This window comes from Glandiceps talaboti, chromosome 17 (assembly GCF_964340395.1).
Source record: "Glandiceps talaboti chromosome 17, keGlaTala1.1, whole genome shotgun sequence".
Lineage (NCBI taxonomy): Eukaryota > Metazoa > Hemichordata > Enteropneusta > Spengelidae > Glandiceps > Glandiceps talaboti.
In genome coordinates, this window is record NC_135565.1 from 15,067,209 (window position 1) to 15,089,609 (window position 22,401).

General features: G+C 33.6%; 1 protein-coding gene across 3 annotated transcripts in view; it reads left to right on the plus strand.

Annotated features, from left to right (window-relative positions):
* The window catches only part of LOC144448016 (ankyrin repeat and SAM domain-containing protein 1A-like), a 117,072-nt gene that overhangs the window by 13,519 nt on the left and 81,152 nt on the right, over window positions 1-22,401 (plus strand). For 2 of the 3 annotated variants that reach the window (XM_078138162.1, XM_078138164.1), the window contains exons 2-5: window positions 2,423-2,500; window positions 11,889-12,039; window positions 12,246-12,320; window positions 13,316-13,537. In XM_078138162.1, coding sequence (XP_077994288.1) covers window positions 2,423-2,500; window positions 11,889-12,039; window positions 12,246-12,320; window positions 13,316-13,537 — 526 coding nt within the window. Of the gene's footprint in view, window positions 1-2,422; window positions 2,501-11,888; window positions 12,040-12,245; window positions 12,321-12,427; window positions 12,450-13,315; window positions 13,538-22,401 lie in introns of those variants that run through there. The other variant, XM_078138165.1, reaches the window with a different exon arrangement.

Consider the following 22,401-nt stretch of genomic DNA (forward strand, 5'->3'; position numbering starts at 1 on the left):
TGAATGAATGCAGTGAACTATACTAGGTCATTCAAATCAGTGTGTATTCAATCTCAGTACAGATTTTAGATTAATTTTTACAGTAAGTGGTCCATTTGGACTACCAGAATTGTGTAGATATGTACCTACATGTCTTGAAGGACTAACACTGCTACTGTATTTCAGCTATCCTAAATGCCATATTTTTTTGAATTTTCATATAATAAGCAACAATTAGTGAAAATTAAAAAAAAAAATGGCAGGTAGGATACGGTAGTTGAAGTAGTATAGTACCCTTAGTCCTACAAGACCCCAGGTAGGCTACATTTTTGATGGTCCACAGCATTATGTCAGTTGCAATGTTATTTGTGTCATTGGCACCCCCCCCCCCCCCATTACGATTTTCTGCATGTGTAGAAATGCACAAATGGAGATAGAAGTTGTCAAAATTACTGAACTAAATTTTGCTGTAAACACAAAATCTGAATCATCATACTGGCTTACATGTACTTCTGAAGGTCTGTCATTGTTTTAATTGATTGCACAATGACTGTGACCAGGTCCAAAAATGAAAATTCAGTGATCATGGTAGTCAAGACCACTACATTAAAACTCTTGGGGGGGGGGGGGGGGGGGGGGTTATACATGTACATGTACAAGTAGTTACATGCATATTGTACATTATACAGGTGTGTTGATTCCATTGGAATTGTCCTTGAGTTTATACCAAAGTAACTAAAAATTAATCCACATTGAGGTTTTTTATTGTTGTATATGACCTTGGCTAGTAAAGTTTTATACAAATTGTGACCTTGAACTATTCACCCTGTAGGCTATGTTTTAGATATACACATGTATCAATAACATCTATACAATACAATAGAAGGGAAAAGTGTTGATGCATAGAGGTTAAAGGTCAATACCCTATTTAGAGGTTAAAGGTCAATTTAGGATTTACTCTAAGACTTATTTCTGTAGGTACACGTAACAATAAACAAGCTTTGTTTGAGTGGATGAATTTTTTTCTTTCTCTTCAGCGATGTTTCAATAATCCATAGTAAAAAGTTGCAACTCACAAAGGAGAAAAATGAAATATAGTTATGACATTTATCTGTCAAGATAATGTAATTTGTAAAAGACAATTTTTGTATTGTTAGTTCAGATGATAAACTTCCAATTGCAAAATTCCTTTCTGATATATTTAAATCAAAACAGATTTTTCCAGCTGCTAATTTGTGAATGCTGCATTGTAACATTTTGTCTTTGCATTTACTATACCATGATTTCCTATAGCATGTAAGGTAATGAAGCATGTATATGTATAATGTGTTATATGTGTGTGTATGTGTGCATTTGTCCGTGCGTGCGTGCGTGCTTGCATACGTACGTACGTTTGGGAACCCAATCAAATTTTAACTGCTTACCACGGCACCCTTAAAAAAACACTGTTATTAACAGTAATACCAAAACTTATCAAGTGAATAGTGAAAAGTGCATGGTTAGACAAGTCTGAACAAATCACACTAGTAGGTTAGATTATATTATAACTTTCACAACAGAAACCCTACGGTTAAAACCTGGCCATTGTATTGTATTTGATGGAAGTATTTCTATTTTGTTTCATTGTTTAATTCATATTTTACAAAATATGTACAGTGAAAATGAAATATTTCATAGTCACATCATTAATTTTTAGTATTAATATTGATAATCAATTTATGACATATGGTGTCAGGATTTATGCATTTATTATTAAATATAAAGATAAATTATTATTATTTATGATTATTTATTTCATGTTCTAATAGTTATAGTATGCAATATGATTATACATGTTGTACATGAAATATGTCATTGTTTGGTATGTTGACATAGCCTTCTCATTTATAGATATTTTATGATAAATATTAATTACATATTTATTATCTAGAACCATATGTCTACCAACATATTCCTAATATGGACATACATGTGTGAGTCGTCTACTGTAGATGCTAATCCCTATAAGGAACTCAATTTTCTCCCCAGGATAGGTTGCACAGATGATTTACATATCAATAACTTGATAATTGATCAGCATGCATGTCCTCAACATTGATGAAGTACCAGCAACATTTTTAAGTTTATTTCCGAAGCGCATTCTACTTCGATATTATAAATTTCTTTTTAGCATTTTGATGTAGTAGCGTTAAGTATTCAATTCTTGAGCCATACTATCTCTTTATGACCATTACGAAGCCACAGTTGGATACCAGGTGAAAGCTTTGGTGAATTAAGTGAACATTTTGGTGCCAAACGAAGTTAAATTCATGAACTTAAAACATAATGCTATCCTGTCAATGTTCTTGTAGGTGTATCATAACGTCACTAGGAATGAAAGGAGAAGTACTTAATTATACATTGTCAAATATTAATATCTATGTTTGTTATTATATATTTACAGTTTACGGAGACCCAACCCCAACTGTCAGGACAGTTCTGGATATACGCCTCTACACCATGCTGTATTGAATAATCACAGGTAAGATTAGATTAGATTAGATTAGATTAGATTAGATTAGATTAGATTAGATTAGATTAGATACGATAAAGTGTGCTGGTAGGTAAATTGACATGCTCACATCAAAAACAAGACCAAAGAAATCACCAACAGTGTTTTTTGCTAAGGTTGGGGAATCCCAGTAACAGAAAGGGAGAGAGGGGTAAAAATGGCAGTGATTCCCATAATTGAGTCTATGGTAATTTTGTTCAGGAATGCTGGTGCAATGACAGTGGAACCTTGGTAGTTTTTACCTACTTACCATCCTTAGCGAAAACACTTACCAAATGCAAAATTCCAATTATGCAAATCAAAAAAGTTTTACCTAAAATCCAGTCATGTGGAGATTTTTGGCTTGCGCCTTTCTCCTACCATGCCTGGTATTTCACTAAAGGCCATTCATTCATACCTAAAATTATATCATGATTTCCTGCAGTAACATTTAAATATGATAATTATGTTCACATCCTGTAGCTCAATCCACTGAGTTTGTTCTTTAGATTAGATTAGATAAGTTTAGATTAGATTAGTATAGATCTAATTACGTGGTCACACTAGTGATGTTATCTCGTAGTTGGCAAATTTAAAAACTATGGGGAATTTGCACCTGCTTTCTGGCCAAAGCAAATGACCACTAGCAAAATGACAGGTGTAGTAGATGAAATGTGAAAGAGAGAAAAATCACCATTCTAGACTATACAATTTAGACTAAAGCAACACCAAAATTGTCATGTGGGAGTTGGGGGTGGGGTGGGGTGGGGGGTGTTAGGTACATTGTGTACACTTTGCAAACATTTCTAAACACAGCTCTAATTGTGGTGGATATTATAACCCTGGTACAACACTTTGATTACACAGGTAGATTTGATCTACTTTATTATACCACCCTTTAAAAAAGAACACTTTGAGATTTACAGCAGACATCTGGTCTGAAGAAGGTTATAGGTTAACAGATGTCTGCCCTATAGTCTGCAAATTTATTTATCAGTCGATGTCATACTGTTACCATGACGTTTCTTAAGGTTACCATGACGTTTCCTATGGTTACCACGGCATTTGAACCACCATAGTTCAGAGAGCGTTGTGATTTACATATAGGTTGTCGTAAGGTTATATAGTCTTGTCAGGAATACTGAATGTCATCACAATTCTTGTTCAAACAAATAACTACAAAGTCTTTGTATAAATTTATATAAACAATCCAGTGACAGTACTGTCACATCTTGTCATTATTTATATCTTGCAAATATAATTTATCTTTCAACTTTTCAATAACATGTTTGGAGGTAATTTTTATAGTATAAATCAATATTATTCCGTAATATTTTTATTCATTCAGCCAAAAAAACATGAGTAACCTAAGTGGCTTTGTCATGACGAGCCATTAGCAAAAAAAGTGACAAAATCCTTAGGTCGATTATTTTGTGTGGTTGAATGAAGAAAAATATTGACGAATAAATTATATAATTATACCTCCTCAAGCATAATTTATGAAAAATCAGGAAACAATGTCAATTTGGAATGTTTTGACTCATATTTTGAACTCAACAGAACCAATGACAAGGCCCCTTAGGTCAAACTATTTTCCATCGCAATGAAATGTGTTAGGGAGTAATATGTAATTGTATAGTTTTATAAAGGTGGTGATCTGTTTGTCCTTGAATTTAATTTACAATACACAAATAGCCCTGATTGATTATTATGTCAAAAACCAGACACGACCTTTGACATTGTCTAATTTACAAGTCGAAACTTATAATTTTTGGCCTTGGTCATGTTCAAAACACTGGTTCTGTTATTTTATAATGGCGAAATAGAGATTTATTATGACATTATCAAACAATGGAAAAGATAATATCTTTGAAATTTGTTTATGATTGAACTATTATGTGAAGTGGCCATAAAACTGTTCTTATCAAATGCATGGAATGTAATAGTACTAATATAAATCTCGGTACTTCCAACTTGCTGTGCCTTGTGTTATTAATCAAGTTTAGTTGTTTACTTCCCTGTTTGTAACAGGTTTCGTTCACGGTCTGATGTAGGTACATATAGTTGTAGGAAGATTAATCCTCAATGGCCCACTTTGGTTAATGATTGAAACTAGGGTGTGAAAGTAGGTGTCTGGCAAAGAAATAGTAAAAAGTTAGTCCAGAATAAAAGAATAATCCTATGTAATCTTATGGCTCAGTCCACTGAGAAGATAACACTAATGTGAGAATTTAGGATTTTCATAATAACTTTCACCAAAGCCTTGTTAATATATTCATCATATATACTTTAATGATATTAATAATCAGAAATATTGGATAAAATTTGATTATATTAATTTGACAGGATATTGGATATACTATCACTATCAGATAATTATTAAAATATGAAATTGATATCTGAATTTTGTTATGATTGATCATGACAAAGTAATTGTTGTAAAAATGAAACAATAACAGTTCCAGGTAGTGTTAACGTGTATGGTGTTTCATGGCTCAAATTAACAGTCAGTAGTCCCATGTCCACAAACAACCAATTCTTGTCATGTGGCTACCATAATTTGCAGCTAGTAGCCCACTCAGACTACCACTGATTATGTGATGATTTAAAGGATGGAACATATAATATGGACATAAAGTATTTTTAATAACTCACATATTTTCGAATTTAGGAACTCTGTTTTTAATTCAGGAATATGGGACTATTGGTCACCATCCTTGGATACCAATATCTGAAATTGGTAGCCCACTGGGACTACCAAAGAAAAGATTTAATTTCAAGCGTGTGTCTGTTTGTGATGTCATCATAAAAAGTCAGAAAGTCAAATTTGATTGATTACAAAGTACATGTAATATACAGATATATATTAATTGGTGTATTTGTTTACAACTGAATTTTGTACAATATTTGACAAAAATATTCATTTTGAAAAAAAATTAAAAATAAAGTAAAAAAATAGGCAGTGTTTTACTTTTGAAAAATAAAACTATAAAATACAACTGATACCTTTTTTGTAGTGTTAATAGTTAAAGTGAAAAACATTTTGAATGAAAATGTCATTTTTTGGGATTTTCCGTTTTCATGATATGTTTACTTGACTCGTTACGGACATAAAACAAACAAAATGGGGTTAAAAGTGACTGGATTTAGTAGAAAAACAAGGCAACATGCGTGAAAGTTAGAGCAATTTTGTTATACATGTACATGTAGCTGCAGTAGATATTACATATGGGATCATGAACTACAGTCTGATAGCAAGCTGTAGACACCCTAGAGTATACAGTAAGATTCTTGCAGTAATTGATGTAAATTGATCTTACAATCGGATACATAGCAAAGTGGTAACGCTTCAAGACTCACGCGTCAAAGACTCACGCTTGACTTGACTTGATACAGGGCAACACGACATGCCTCAAGTCACATATTTCATGGTTTAAGATTTCAGTATTTGGCCATGAAACCCAACTGTAGTGTGTGTTGTATGAAACCAGCAGTTTTAATAACATTCCAGCAATTGACCAATTATATATACATGCATTCAGAATTTAGACAATTTGTCATCAAGCTTTTCCCAGTCAGTGGGCATATTTGTTAACAATTACACACAGCTACACTATTACATATAGCTAGATTCAAACTAGACTGTAAGATATGTGTGTCATTCAATCCTCACCAGCCTACTCTCACCTGCCTGGGAACCAATGTGTGAGGGCGCCCCATCATGGCGTACCTCACAGACTAAATCCAGACCATGTGTATACTAATATTCAATCACAAGCAGATTCACCATTTTTTAAGTGATCAGCAAAAAATTGAAAATTCTCGAGCAATTGAAATTTTCACAAACTTACAAATGACATTTGTCACTGTAACAGTATACATGATTGTACAAATGTAGTCGGTACATATTAAATTTCACATATTTATTGTTCCTAGAATACAGGAAATCAGAACACATGTATCTGTATTATGTCAGTTTCAGTTTCAGTAGTAATTTCAGTGTATACATGTGTACAAACTTTTGTGTCAGTATTTTGCCTATATACTAGATGTGAATATTCTTTTCACTTCCAACATTACAGCAATTTTAGGATGTCATGTCGCAAAATAACTTGTTTGCATCTTACTATTAAAATACAAATAGATCATAGAATATAGATGTGTGTGTATAGGCCATAGTACTGAATAAAGCTTTGATTGATTGATTGAGATGTATGTATACTGTATGTGTTTTGTCGATATGTGTTTTGTCAGTAGCACCCTCATCCACTGAATTGGTCTAGTTCCTATACAGTATCATCACGATTTATACCTTGACTCACAGAAACCACAGTTAGCATACAGACTATCACCAAATAGGCTTTTACGAGAACTAGAACACAAGTAGAAATAGAGGTAGAAGTAGACAGTGTGAATGAAATGTGATAAAAAACTTAACGTTGTATTTCTATGTATATATATATATATATATATATATATACAGTATCAGTGTCTATGTTTAGTGTGATAAGCAGGTAAAATCTACCTGAGTTCCCCTGTTATTTTACCAGGGTGCCCCACCAAAATTATGGTACAATGTATATAAATTATTGGAAACTATGCCATATTTCCCCTTTCTGTTACCAGGGTTACCAAACCTTAGCAAACACATTGAGTGTACTATAAATGAAGGCAGAATTAATACAGATGGCAGGTTGGTTTTTGAATTATGTGTAGGGTATATTTTACTGTCTTTCACTGTCTTCTAAGCATTATAACCCACCACTGATACCTACCAGTTTCTTGTGATGTACCAAAATTTGGTGTTACCTACCGGTACTGACAATATGGACTCATAAGAAATCCCAGATGTATCATTTTGACCTATCACAAAGAATGTTGTATTTTAATTTTATTAGAAGGTACATTGTTATTGTCCTGTTAAAAAATAAAGTTGGAAATATATGTATTTTACATGTATTTGCATATAGTATACTTAAAATATTTACATTTTGTAAAAATTTAATATTATAGTTTATACAGGCTGAAGTGATGAAGTTAGCAGCATATTTATTTTTAAAAAATGAAAATAGATTTCCAGTCAAGTATTGTACATGAATACATTTATGTATGTAGTAAAGTTACTGGTAGAGTGGTAACTGGTTAGACAATGTACAAGGACACAGTACAGTAAGGTCAAAGGTCATTGTGTGTTGTGTCCCTGTCAATGTATTTATATCACATTTATAATTTGGTATTCAGTGTATCAATACAACTCTTTGGTAACATAATCATGATCTCATAGCTAGATAAAGATAGCAATGCATTGTGATAATATGAATGTGTTAAGAAATAGTGAGGGTCCTTCATATTTTGTTCAGGGGTTGATATGACATTGTAGTTGTACATGTAAAAATTACAAGAGGGTTCATTGTCCCTGTTACTTTCTTCTGAGAGAATACAGAAATTACAAGAGGGCAACGTCCCCTGTTACCTTGTTCAGAGAGAACACTGAAATATCAACGTGTGTTAGTGTGTGTGTGTGTGGGGGGGGGGGGGGGGGGCTTTATCAATACCCATGTTACCTACATTTTTGTAGCTCGGAGAGAATTCTACATTACTGAAATTACATGAAAGTTATACATGTACGTAGAAAATGGATACTTATATGTTTTCATGCCTGATGTTGTGATAAATGTACATGTAACTTGATACAATTGCTAATTTTTTGTCAGACAACAGTGACTATTATACCAGTAATTGTTGGCTATAAATCAGAAAGTGAATGGACAAAAAATGTAATGTGTTTAATTTCATAATTACTTCAAAAGTTGTAACATTTTGTGAATGGTCCAACTCCAATCAATGGAAATATTCATAATATCATAACTAGGCAAAGCCCATAAGCTTGCGCAGGGTAGATTCATTTGTGACCGGCTGCCTCATGATGTTATTGTAGATAGCACCCTCTTAGTAGAGAATGCGCATAGAATATAGCATGCGCATACGTAGTCATTGCACCGCAATGCATCCTTGGGTAAAACCACCCAACAAAAGTTGCATAGTATATACGGTAGGACGCACATGCATGTACTAGTCATTGAGGCACTTCACAGCCTCTGCGCAAGCTGTTACACACTTCTAACTACCTTGATATGATTTGTGAGAGCCCATTATTACTAATCACAAAAAAAATTAATTCACATCAATATCAAAACTTTTTTTCAGTCATAATCACAGATTCTATAGACCATCATGATATAAATTAACAGTAGTTTCTGTGAATAAAAAACATGTAAACCTTTCCTGCACCAAGATTCTTTGTTTGTTTCCTCCCCTGCCAGATGACTTTAAATATTGATAAAATACACAGTTTTATAATCCTGTTAGTGGAATACCTAAATTTTAACAGGATTAGTGTTCATCATTGCACGTTTTGTGATTTCCATGTGTTGTATTGATTACATATTTTAGAGGAATTTGGTTCTCATTGTCTATTTTATAGTAATTAACACAAAATCTATAACTTAGTAGAGATATTACATGTATGTATGCCATCAAATAGTTGAATGTCTCAGTATGTGGTGTACAAGGTGCACTGTCTTTCACCCAAGTCTGTGAAAGTCTTTACTCCAGTTACCATGGACTGTCAAGTTGTCAAGTTATGTGAACCTTCAAACCAAAAATACAGGATTTCTTCCCTAATATTTCATTTCATAACAATTATGTGTCTAAATTTCACATTATGATTCTGTGGTGTTGTATATGTATACATGTATGAATTAATTATTCAAAATCACAATTAATATGCGAGAATGAATGTTCATGGACTCTGGGTCCATACTAATGAAAATTTCTTCTCGCATTCAAAAAAATTTGAACACCAAAGTTTCACCGATGTCTCGTCTACCCTGACAATGCTAGCGAGACGTTGGCAAAAATTTTGGATTCCCTACCCAGACTTTTTTTACTCTCTGAGTAGAAATTTTCATTACACAATTAATATGTTAATGATATCACATCTATATGTATATTTAGTAATCTTTTATTGTAAATTACTTCAATTATTATAATTTCATGTTCAGAGATCTTTTACTAATTAAAGTCAAATTAAATATATAGCTTTACCTAAATTGTAATATAATAGCTTTTTTTGCCGTGTGGGAAGATCAACCAAGTCTCCATAGAAACCAGTTCAATTATTTAGTTTTAGTTTGTCTGCTGTGGGTGATGTCACTTTTTGATAAAATTTGATGGTATTTGGTGTGATTTTCCTTTTCTCAAGAGGATATCAGAAATTAGAATCTGCCTAGGTACCTTTATTATATTCAAAACGATTTAGTTCAAGGAGACAAGTCCAAAACTTACTTTAAAAAATCAGTATTTATTTAAAGTACCCTACATGTACATTTTGGCTGTACACAGACAGCCTTTTTCAAGGGCTTTGGTGCAGAGTAACAATACTGCACTGAACTAAAATTCAAAGTGAAAAAAAAACAAAACCTTTATTACTTTGTTATAGAAAAACACCATAAGAAGTTATTGTCATTAACTTGGACACCAGAATAGTGTTTGTAATTGACAAAAACTATAAAGTGTAATTTATGTTTAAATGAATACTAATTAGTTCAAGGTTACATACTAATATACACTAGGTGGAGATAATTGGATTTATAGCAAATAATAGACATAATTCTCTGTACCTGAAATAGAATATTACTGCCTACTAGGCACATCATAAAATAAGGAACAGTTGATTTCTTGGTTGACACTATAATTCCACATGCTTCACATACATGTAGGCACACATGAGAACAAGTTGACCTTCTTGTTCAATTTTGACCCACTAGCATGAGGTAAAATAAAAAAGAAATCCTGTATTTATGGTTTGAATTGCCACAACTTGTTAGTGCATACATTGTACATGCAGTATATAGCAAAGTCTTTAATTGATTGGAGTGAAAACTTGGTATTCAACATACACACATTGTAGACACAATGTGTCAGACATACAGATATAGTAGTATGGTTACCGTAGTAATTTTTTCATGAATGGATGCTATAGTTATTTAATGACTGAATTTTTATAATGGCTAAATTGATAGAGAAGTCTTAACTATCTGTGACTATCTGTACCATTCTTTATAATACTTCCATATATTTATACTGGTATCTTTATTGTAATTTTTAACACTGACTTCCCTCACCAACATTTTTCCCCAAATTATGGGTCAGTGTCCTCAATACCAAAGCTGGCATGCCTCCTTCTGTGAGGTTATTATTTGGTAAACGATTCAACTTAAGAGTGGCTGCAGTTGCTAAAATCTGTTTGAACCTCAGCACTGCGATTTGTACATTGTCAACCCCTTTCTATAGACTCGTAATGACAAGGCCCCTTAGGCCACTCTCAATTTCCTTGACTGAATGAAGACAACACACAAGATCAATACATACATGTAGATGTGTTATTTATTAACAAAACTGGTTTCAGACAATTGCCATAATGATGTACATGTGTATCTCAGTTACTGAAACTTAAAACGTTAAAAGTATAATATTCCTATCTAAGTATATAGTGAAGTCTGAATAGTGGAGTCAGTGGAGAAACATTTGAATGTACAGTTATCATATTTGCAATAAAATGAGCTGCTATGAGAAGAAAAAAAAAATTTTCACGCGAATTAAGTATTATAATATGTAATTGTACATACATTTATCAATAAAGTGTTGAAGTGAACATTAATTATGCAACCTGAGAAAACTTATACATTTGTACAATAACATGTACCCAATTCCAGTTTCTGATGGTAGTTTCAATTACCATTACTGTGGTCTACAACACTATAGTGTAACATAATTTATTTTCAACGTTAAAACATTACGGGAATTGTATTCAACATCGTATAAAGTACTTGTAATCAAATATTGTTAAAAAAGTGCTATTTTTTTTGTAAAATTATGAGGGGCAAAAACAAAAAATAAGTCATTGACTATTAGTAATGTGTTAAACTCTGTATTGTTTCATAATCGTGTCAAACAGGATTGTCCATTGATGTCATTTTCACTGGATGGTTTTAGTTTCCAACTTGTGTTTGTATACAGGTGTTTAAGTGAAATAGCAACAGCGCCCTCTAGCAACAAATAATCAATATTGAAATTACTTTCTTTTTTTCTTTTTTATTCCACAGCTGTGGTTCTGTAACTTCACGATAGATAACAGTGCCCTCTGGTGACAAACTCAGAAAGTGATTTTTGTTTTTTTGTATTAAACTTAACTTTTGTTCCAAGCTCTAACTGGAAAAGTGTGAAATTTTGACAGCTTGCCTCATTGTGAATAGATTGACTGATTATTCAGAACTCATGACCTGATGGACTTTTATTTTTATTTTTATTTCTGCAGTGATATTGTTCTCTACTTAGTAAGTCATGATGCTAATCCCAACATTGCTGATAATAAAGGTCTCACACCAGTACATCTTGCATCCTGGAGTGGTAATGCTGGTATCGTGAAAATATTACTCTCAACTCAGAAAATCAAAGTCAATGAAGCGGTAAGTACAGATCCTCTTCATGTCAGCTACTGCCCCTACTAAACAGACCACCTCTGGTATTAACAGAACTTTGTAAAGTTTTTCTCTCCAAACTTGACAATCATGAAATTTGTTCACACATCTATTGTTTTTGCCTGCGTAAGGATTTTTCATGTACAAGAGCTGTTGTTTATATGTTGATTTTGAATTTTATTTTCTATTGACAGAATTGTGATGGTGAAACGGCTCTACATTTTGCTGCACAGTATGGCCACAAAGAAGTAGTCACGCTACTACTAGAGGTAGTATATATGATTGAGAACTAAGATTTACACCAGGGCAGTAGAAGTGTCGGGAGTGGGGTCTAGTAGGGGGTTCTAGTAACGGGCAATAGGAGGGGCCACAAAGAAGTAGTCACGCTACTACTAGAGGTAGTATATATAATTGAGAACTAAGATTTACACCAGGGCAGTAGAAGTGTCGGGAGTGGGGTCTAGTAGGGGGTTCTAGTAACAGGCAATAGGAGGGGCCACAAAGAAGTAGGCTACTGCTAGAGGTACCCAGTAGTATATAATGATTGCAAACTATCATTTACACTTAGAGTACTAGGAATGGGGTTTCTAGTAGGAGGTATGGATAATGGGCAAAGGGAGGGGCCACAAAGGAGTCAGGCTACTGCTAGAGGAGGTAGTATATCATGATTACAAACTACATGTATCATTTACACCAGGGTACATACTAGATGGGGGGGGGTCTAGTAGGGGGTACTAGTAATGGGCAATAGGAGGTGTTCACAAAGAAGGAGACAGGCTACTGCTAGAGGTAGTATATACAAATTACAAACTGCATGTATTATTTACACCCGGGTACTAGAAGTGGTGGTGGGGGGGGGGGGGGAGTGGGGTCTAGTAGAGGGTACTAGTAATGGGCAATGAGAGGGGGCCACAAAGGAGTCAGGCTACTGCTAGAGCTAGGATATCATGATTACAAACGATAACAAACTAACTAAACTAGGACTCACATCTGTCACAAAACAAAACAATGATATTACAGTTTTATTTACCATAGAATTCTTTTTATAATGTTTTCAGCTAATTTTAGTCCTGCAGAAAATGACTATTTGTAGGAATATTTCTGTGCAGTTTTTGATATACATGAGTACAAAATGCATAGAGTTTAATTTTCCTATAGTGAAAATTATATGGAATGGTTTTGAATTAGAGCTGAGTGAGGATGTCAAACCTATGTTGAAATTACAGGCTAAACTGTGTATTGTGTTTGTGTATACTCTTTGTAGAAACACAGCAGAGCTGCTAATAGAAACAAGAATTTACAAACTCCACTGGATCTAAGTGCCTTGTATGGTAGGTTAGAAACTGTACAGTTATTACTACAAGAATACCCAGGTCTGTTAGAGAGTTCACCACCAAATCACACACCACTTCATCTAGCTGCAAGGAATGGCCATGTACAAGTTGTCATAGTATTACTAGATGCAGGGGCTGATATCAACAGTAAGGTAAGAATGTGTTGTCATAGCGATTATAGAATTAGCACTGTTCATACATACATGTAATACCTTCTCACATGTATGGAACTCTATGAGGTTTTGGAGTCCTTCATCAGGTGGGATAGGTACATGTATGCATGTATGTGTGTATAACACACTGATGTAAATATCATCTATGTGTATATACACTGAGTGATACATCAGTTGGATTCTGAGTGATACATCAGTTGGGATTGGTATGTGTGGCTGTGTTGATAATAAACAGATGAATGTAATTTACCACCTATGTACATTATATATATATAACTCTGCGAGGATTTGAAGTCCTACATCAGATAGGATGGGTACAGTGTACTTGGAGTCTTAGTGTGGCTGGTTTGCAATCTTCAGGTTGCAGGTCCGATCCATGGCTGCTATTTGTTTCTGAGTGGCTAAAGTCCTTGGGGAAGATTTGAACTATAACTGTACCTCAGTAAACCCAGCTGTACAATTGGAGACCTGGTAGGATAGAGGTTGCAATGTGAATGTTTTAATCCTGTACACTGCAATGGATTGTATGCGCCCCACAGAGTTGAGGAAGTGAAATAAGCCATTGTGCTGCTATAGATCTGTGCCACCTGGAATTGTAATTGTAAAGTGCATAGAGTGGGAAAGTGCTAGATGAAAAACCTAACATTATTATAGCATTATTATTACATGATTGTGTGTATGTATTGACTAAACACATAGACATACACTGAAGACATTGAACAGTTTCATTCAATGTTTCAGGAGATCTTGGTGTCATACACGTAGGTGGTTCTTGTTCAAGGACTTTCACATATTGCTATTTGTCAGATTAGTTGAATTTATTACAAGAATTGAGCATACCAGTACATGTCATTACTTTACAATTGCATCAGTGAAATATTAAAACCTTAGTCAATGCAAAAAGTTAAAGGCCAAGACTTCAATCTCAGGTTCTCAAAGTTTCAACCGAGGGGTAATTTATTAATGGAGCCATAAGGATTACATAGGATTATCTTTTCTTCTGGATTAACATGTTCTATAAACTCTGTCAGACAAACTGTTTTTAACACCTGAGTTTTAATCCTAATCTAAACTGAACCTTTAAACCTTTGTTAAGGTATTAATGAAGCTCTGTTGAATTTCAAACAAAATATTACAGATGTATGTATTGTAACGATGTCTTATATTATCAGCCTGTCTCCACTGTGTCTAGTTCAGAGAGTAATACATCCCTGTAGAATTCTTATTTCCATCCCTTGGTCCCTGTCACAGCTGTGATATCTTTATATGTTTTTAGTACAGGTCACAGCTGCATGTACCTAAAAACAAATTGTCCTACACTACACATATTTCCTGAATTTATCAATTCAACAAAATAAATCGTAAACCCCCCCCCCCCCCCATAATATTCTAAATGGACTTTTCCAATTCCTATTGTCCTACAAATCAACAGTTTTGTTATTTATATTAACCATCTAATGATACAGTAAATGCAAAGTGCTGAAACACTAAAAAACAATATTATATTTCACCTCTAACTTTTCCTCTTGTTCTACAAATATTGTCTTTTTTGTTAACTCAGACATTTTTTATTTATTTATTTTATTTTTCGTTGTGAATTGCTCCCAATCATTTTCTTTTTTACGCAAACATACACACACAGACACACAACCACACAATTCTACAGAACGCTACGTTGCATGCTCTATATCACGTTGTTGTGGAACTGTTAAGGCTTTCCCGGTCAGTCCACAGGCTATCCCGGAGTCCCTCTTAGCAAACATAGCACCTTCAGGCTCCATATGAGTAATCATGTCTGATTGTTTGAGTCATTACTCCAGTAGTCCCCCAAAATTTGCACTTTTTTTTTGTGAGTGAGACACGACTGAGTGATACAGTCTACCCATTGATTCTGTAGAACACTCTCACTGGGTTTGAGTCAGTCACAGAAACCTCCTCTATCTCCAGTGGTATTTGAACCCATGACCTCTCCGACTGCTGTAATCCTGAGTTCTAACCACTACACCACAGAGAGATGATCACGTTTCAGTCATCTTATTATACTCTGAAAACCTGAAATAAGATCAATAAAACAGATCATTCTGATGACTTTCCTCGTAATAGTAAGCTTTCAACCTAGGGGAAATAGTTGGTGCATAATAGCCCTCAGGGTAGTAGACACTCGTAACTAAGCAATCTTTCAACCTAGGGGAAATAGTCTCTGCATAACAGCCCTCAGGGTAGTAGACATCCCTTAAAAGTGATCTTCAGTCTAGGGGAGATAGTTTCTGCATAATAGCCCTAGAGGGTAATAGATGTCTACTAATGAGTCATAACCAGGCAATAAGTGTATACTATTCAATCCCTATTCTAAATTCCTGACAAATATTGTCACTTTTGATGTTGGTAAATACAACCATCTCATTACGCTCTAATTCTAAATTCCAGAAGTTAGCGATCACTAAAACAAATTTTACTAAACCAGAAATAAAGTTCAAAGTACGCTAAAACAAACTTGACTATGTGATAATGCCTCTTGATAAAAATACAAGTTTTACAATGAAAGCAAAGATGTCATGAATTAACAACACATTTTGTACACTACAAAATAAATTTTAATATGCCAGCAACTACTGTAAGATACATGATGTTTTTCCCTCGCCAGCTACCGTGACCGATGTGTGAGGGCGCCCCGTCACAGCCTCCTTGACCAATATGTGAGGGCACCTCATCATGGCGTAACTTACAGAATATGTGAACCGAGATATTTTTGCCACTGAAACATTTTGCGATGTTAGTCTTCAGCTGGTTCTCACAGACTAATTTTTGTTGATTACCGAACTTGTACATTGTGTTCATGAACAAGAAGGCTATTTAGTCACTACTTATTTTTGCGTTTCTGTTTTCCAGCAAAATATAAGCGAAAATAAGTCAGTAAATGAAAAGTCCCAGGTTTACAGTAAGTCCCGAGAAACCAATTTTATTTGCAAAAACAAGTGTTACACTATGAAGTCCTTGATGAATAATAAACTAAGAGAAGTTTTATTATGCAAGCAATAAAATCTTGTAATAAAAATTCACAATATGTATCTGAATACATAAATTGTAGTCCCTATATTAAAATATTAATAATAATATCATGTCATTATTGACCCAGTGTCTCATAAAATATCAGTTGGAGGGCAGAATTTCTCATAATGGCATAATAACAATAAAATATTAATGGTCATAAAAGTATGATGTAGTGAGGAGGAAAGAAATATAAAAATATTGTATTTTGTGTATTGTTGATTATCACAGTTGCAGTGTCTTCCATGTTGACATCATTCATTGGAACAGGTCAAAGGTCATGTCAGTACGGTGATGCATCGGCTTTCAGTTTTAAGCACCAAATGATGTTTTAGAATCGCAAGATTATCTGCTGTACAATTCTTAACACCAGTCGCCATTATTCCATTTCTCAAATATGGTAATTTAAAAGGATAATTTTTGCCAAGATCTTTTTTTCGTTTAATTTATTTTTGCACGATTTAGTGTGTGTGCTACAAGTATGCATACATTGTCGAACGTCTAAATTGTCATTTTAAAATGTTGTTACAATATTTGTGTTTTTTGTTTATTTTTTCTTGTTTACTTTTGATAACTTACAGAAGCTTAATACTTTATTAGTCTTGTATGATCGGTCTTTCGGTTAAATTTACAAAAATTCTTGAATTCTGATATTTTGCTCCTAATTTTGGTATATTTTGAATATAGGTTGCATATATTAATCTGGGCAGTGGAAAAAATAAAAAAGTACTGTAGATATTTTTCTGCTAATTTAGCAAGTTTGGTAAGAAACTTTGTGATCAATATTTGATCTAGGGTTGCAACAAACCTTTATGACATACAAGTGTACATGTATCTGAAAAAAGTAGATGTGCTACTGTCAGCTTGAGGATCAGAAATTTTTTTTATTGTCCTGAAATTTTTATCATTTCTGTTTAATTTTCAATAATTGTACATGAAAATATTCTCACCCATGAATTTCTACCAAAATTAGCTATAAAAGTTCAAATTTTTTCAACATTTTTACAAAAAAGTGATTATTTGGTTGTTCGACAGAGATATTATAGTCAGGGTAGTTAGTTTTGCCTTGGAGCTAATGATTTATAGGCTTTCTTTACACACACAATTGATTCTTTTCAAATGGTTGTGTGATCTGTAGTGAATTGGCTTACACAGGAATGAGTCACTCAGGAGGGCTGACAATCCAATTACATCAGCCATAATTCTACATTTACTCTTCCTGAAAATACTTCTTATTCCTGGACATTCCATTCAGTTATAGGGATAACAGATAGGTAATATGATGGGACATTCATGAATATTATAACGTGCCACAAGCTCAAGTTTAGAAGTTTTTTAGACAAGCGAAAATAATTAGTATCTAAAACTGTGATTATATGTTTTGTTATTTTATTTATTTATTTATTTATTTATTTATTTATTTATTTTATTTATTTATTTTATTTATCGTATACAATTATTTATTTATGGCAACACAGCCATGAAATGTAGTTACGATAAAATACAAAATATATTACATACACATGAGATAAATACAGATAAAATTGAAAATAACGTGAAACCAAAAAACCTGAGAATATATGGAACACCAAGAAGAATGAGAGACAAAAGAAAGTGATTAGATTGATGGACAATTTGTAACGATGGATGCCCTGTAGCTGAAGGATTCAGAGTTGGCTTTCTTAATGTGGAATTTGATCCTAATGTTACATTGATGAATGGTATCATTAGTTGACTAAGTTGTTATAACTTCAGAAAGGTATGCTAGTACATGTACTTTGTTTTAATGCAAATTTTGAGAAGTTTCTTGAAATTGTTGGTGTGTCATTCTCGGATTAAACTAATTCAGCATGATGTTAATGTCAATGCACACCTTCTCTGATGTTACAATAGGGAACTTGCAATCCAGACTGGGCATGCTCAGATGCAAAGAACCATGGGATTATCTGTGGTAATACCTAATCTGGAGCTACCTATAAAAAAAACCTCCCACAATGGTCAGGGTAACTATGAATTGATCGTTCATGTTTGCAAACGATGTAACAGTATTGTTGACGATACCAATTCATTAGTATTTATTATCACATTTCCCATGATGCAACATTCAACATGGCGGGATTGCAAGTTCCCAATTGTCTTCTGGCATTGTTGGAGAACAGTTGATATTAGGGATTTCCTTAATATAGATTATACATACTAAAATGTATATTACAATAAATTATGTCATCAGATCGTTTATAAGTTATATCTTGATACCAGGTTTGAGTTCAGTCAAATGCAAGTGGCGGCTAAGTATGCAACAGTAAGTAGAATACTGTGAGTACCCTTCAAATATGCAGGAAAATTTATACCCAAAAATGTATAAACTCTGCTTGTATCCCGTTTAACATTACCAAGAACTAGTCACACATATTTGAACAGAAGATACGATTTTGAAAATAATTTAATCCAAATTTATGTAGCAATTGAAATATCAGAATAATTTTCATTCTGCTGATTTTGAAATTATGGGTTTTACCCCTGACAGAGTGGAATAGTCCAATAGGTGATTATCAGTGCAGAATGAATAGAATTTGATAAAATTTAAGTCATGTGTGAATAAGAACAGGGTTTAGGTTAAGAATTAATACCTTTGTGTTGAATACACAGTGCATTGTACTTTTGGTACAAACACAACTTACAATATATGCAGTCATCACTAAAGTCATATTCAATCAAGATTAAGTTCCCCTCCAAGATCCCAATTACCCCTACAAGTAAAATGGAATGTTCCATTAAATCAACTCAGTCAAATACACTTTAATAAGACGGTAATATGAGTTGTCTACAGATAGCGTAATGTGACAACTCTCCCCTATGGCGAAAATGGAACATTCCTTGTCAAGAATTCATGAGAATGTATCTACAAGGTTTCACTAAACATATAAGTAGAACAGCCCACCCCTTGAAGTGAAATGGAATGACCCACACAAGAGCTGTGAAATTTGCCACTGCATATCCCTGTGAGTGTAATGGGATAGTCCATGCATCTGAGTACATGCGACTTTGGTATTCCAAATGTAAAGAACTATATATGTTAAGGACACCATGTTATAAGACACTGTGGAGAGAGATGGACAGCTGACTGTTCTGTGTACCAGGTCAATCTTACGATGTGCAGGGGTATATTGTAATATCGTTGATTTGTGTGTGAGTACTACTATACACAGTGGTTTCTAGCTGACTACATTGCAAGGACACTTTACATGGATTAATTCAATTCTACAAGATTGTAAGGATGCAAAACAGATAAGAGGTAAAATGTGTTTATGTCAGTTTTGTAGATTTTACAGAAAATTGAAGAAAATTGGATTTATCAAGTCAGTGACTTTAATGTCTTATAGTATTAGTGTGAGCAATAACAAAATATATTTAAATTTTCAAAAAAAATGAACACACAAATTTTGTCCCCTCATAATAATAATATACAACAACAACAACAACAACATCACAACAACAACAACAACAACAACAACAGCAGCAGTAGCAACAACAGCAACAGCAGTAGTAGTAGTAACAACAACAAATGTACAAAACTATGAACGAATATAAATGTATTTATACAACAATCATATATAGTTGGTATGCTGGTATTGCTGCAATGTGAAACTTAATGAATAGTAGTGTCATCCCAACATGAATATAAATTGTACAAAGGTTAGAGAGAGAAAAAACATCTTACACTGCTAAGCAATTAGGCTGTACTTTGTGTGTTAGACACAAACTAAATGTTACTATGGTAACATAAAAACCAATAATAATCAGTCTTTTTTCTTACTACTTAGTATATGAAATGATTTAAATAAAATGAAAAAAAAAGTCAAACCCGTGTAATATGTTTAGTAATACCAGATTTCATCCCTCTGTTAATTGGGATCTAAATGCTTACCAAGGTACTGAATGTATAAAAAAACTACAAAACCTTTTAGTTTATAGCATATAAACTGTTGAATTTCCAAACCAAAGTTTCAAAACACTATGGTATATGAAATATACAAATATTTGCACCATCCACCCGTGTCTGCCTGTCAATCGATTGCCAGGATCTAAAAAGGCTTATCCAAAACCATACAATGCCATGACCATAAATCTTAATATAACAGATATTCCCCACTGCATAGTTACTTTCAGTCAGGGCTCGAAATTAACAGTTAGTCCCATGTCCACAGACTACCAATTCTTGTCATTGGGCTACCATAATTTGCAGCTGGTAGTCCACTGAGGCTACCACCGATTATGCAACGATTTAAAGGCTGGAAGATTTACCGACTTTTTTTTGACAAGAGGAACTCTGTTTTCAGTTCAGGAATACATATATAGGACTATTTGTCACCATCCTTGGGCTACCAATTTCTGGAATTGGTAACCCACTAGGACTACAAAAGAATAAAAAAATAATTTCAAGCTCTGCTTTGATTTTAAAGTTTATTAAAACATTGATGGATTGAATTCGCTTACTTATTTGATGATGAATCAACAAAGTATTCCAGATCATTAATTTAATATCAAATCAAATATTTAGTGCCAATAGAGTTAAGAGTTCAGCTCAGTTTCTGGTAGAAATATTGTTCATATATGGGAATCAAGTAAACTCATTAAACCTTATCAGGTTTTGTTTTACATCATTTAACAAGATCTGTTACAGTGAAATATTTTCATTGATAGAATCATCAAAGCATAGTACGGACATAAAAATTACTTGTTATGGGCATTGGGCAGCGTGAGACCTGCTATTAAAATGCCTTGTTTCGTTGTTTTCCATATGGTCTCAGTTTTATTGTTTCCTTCCCATCAGATGTACTGCCATTACAGATTGAAGAACAGTTTTATATTGTCTTTTTAAGTTGATGTCAGTTTCCATATTCATTATTTCTTGAGAGACTTCACAATTTTCATGATTTTATTTATTTTTTCTCGAATACGTTAACTGAAAGTTTAGGTTCAACAGTGAAAAACTAGGTGGGGTTGAGTAACCGGAACCAATCAATTGTTTTTAGGCCTAAACATTTATCAATTTATACACTTCAGTTATTTCCGAGATAATAGAAAAAGTTAGAAATCTTGATGGATCTTTCGTCCTCAGGTAGATAGTCAAATGTTTAACTGGTCAAGTATGTCTTTGTACATGTTGATGGTATGAGTCATTCCCATCCAAGGTCTAGGATATACCAGCTTTACAACTTAAATCCACAAAATCTATCTGTAGGTTCTAAAAATGTATATGTTACAATTGAAATACTGTCACCCCTATTCTATAATGGATACTCTCCGTGAACAGTACTATCAGAAGGCTTTATGGTTTTCCACCCATACTTTTAGGAAATCTTCAAAAAAACCTTCAAAAAGAGCCATTATTGCATGAAAACAGTAATTTTGATACACTGAATTGACTTCAGATTTGTAAATTATACACACATGGTGCATTGTTAAACTCTTATAAACAGTATGTGGTAATGTAATGATACATCAATGTACATCAGTGTAGATGAAGCCATTGTAGTGTTGGCTTTGCAGTTCATCAATTTAGTTTGCTACAGAGTGGCGCACAATTGTCATACAATACACTATGATAACTACATAGCAATTTAGATAGTAGATTGCCTAATGGGTATGTGCGTTGTTGGCTTTGTGTGATTGGTATAGAGGTCAGGGTTGTGATAAGGAGAATAGTTGGACTGTTAGTTTTTAGTCTGTGTTGTTGGTATGTGATGTAAGTGAGAATTGATACCCTCAGGGTAGGGAGGTGACAGTGCAAT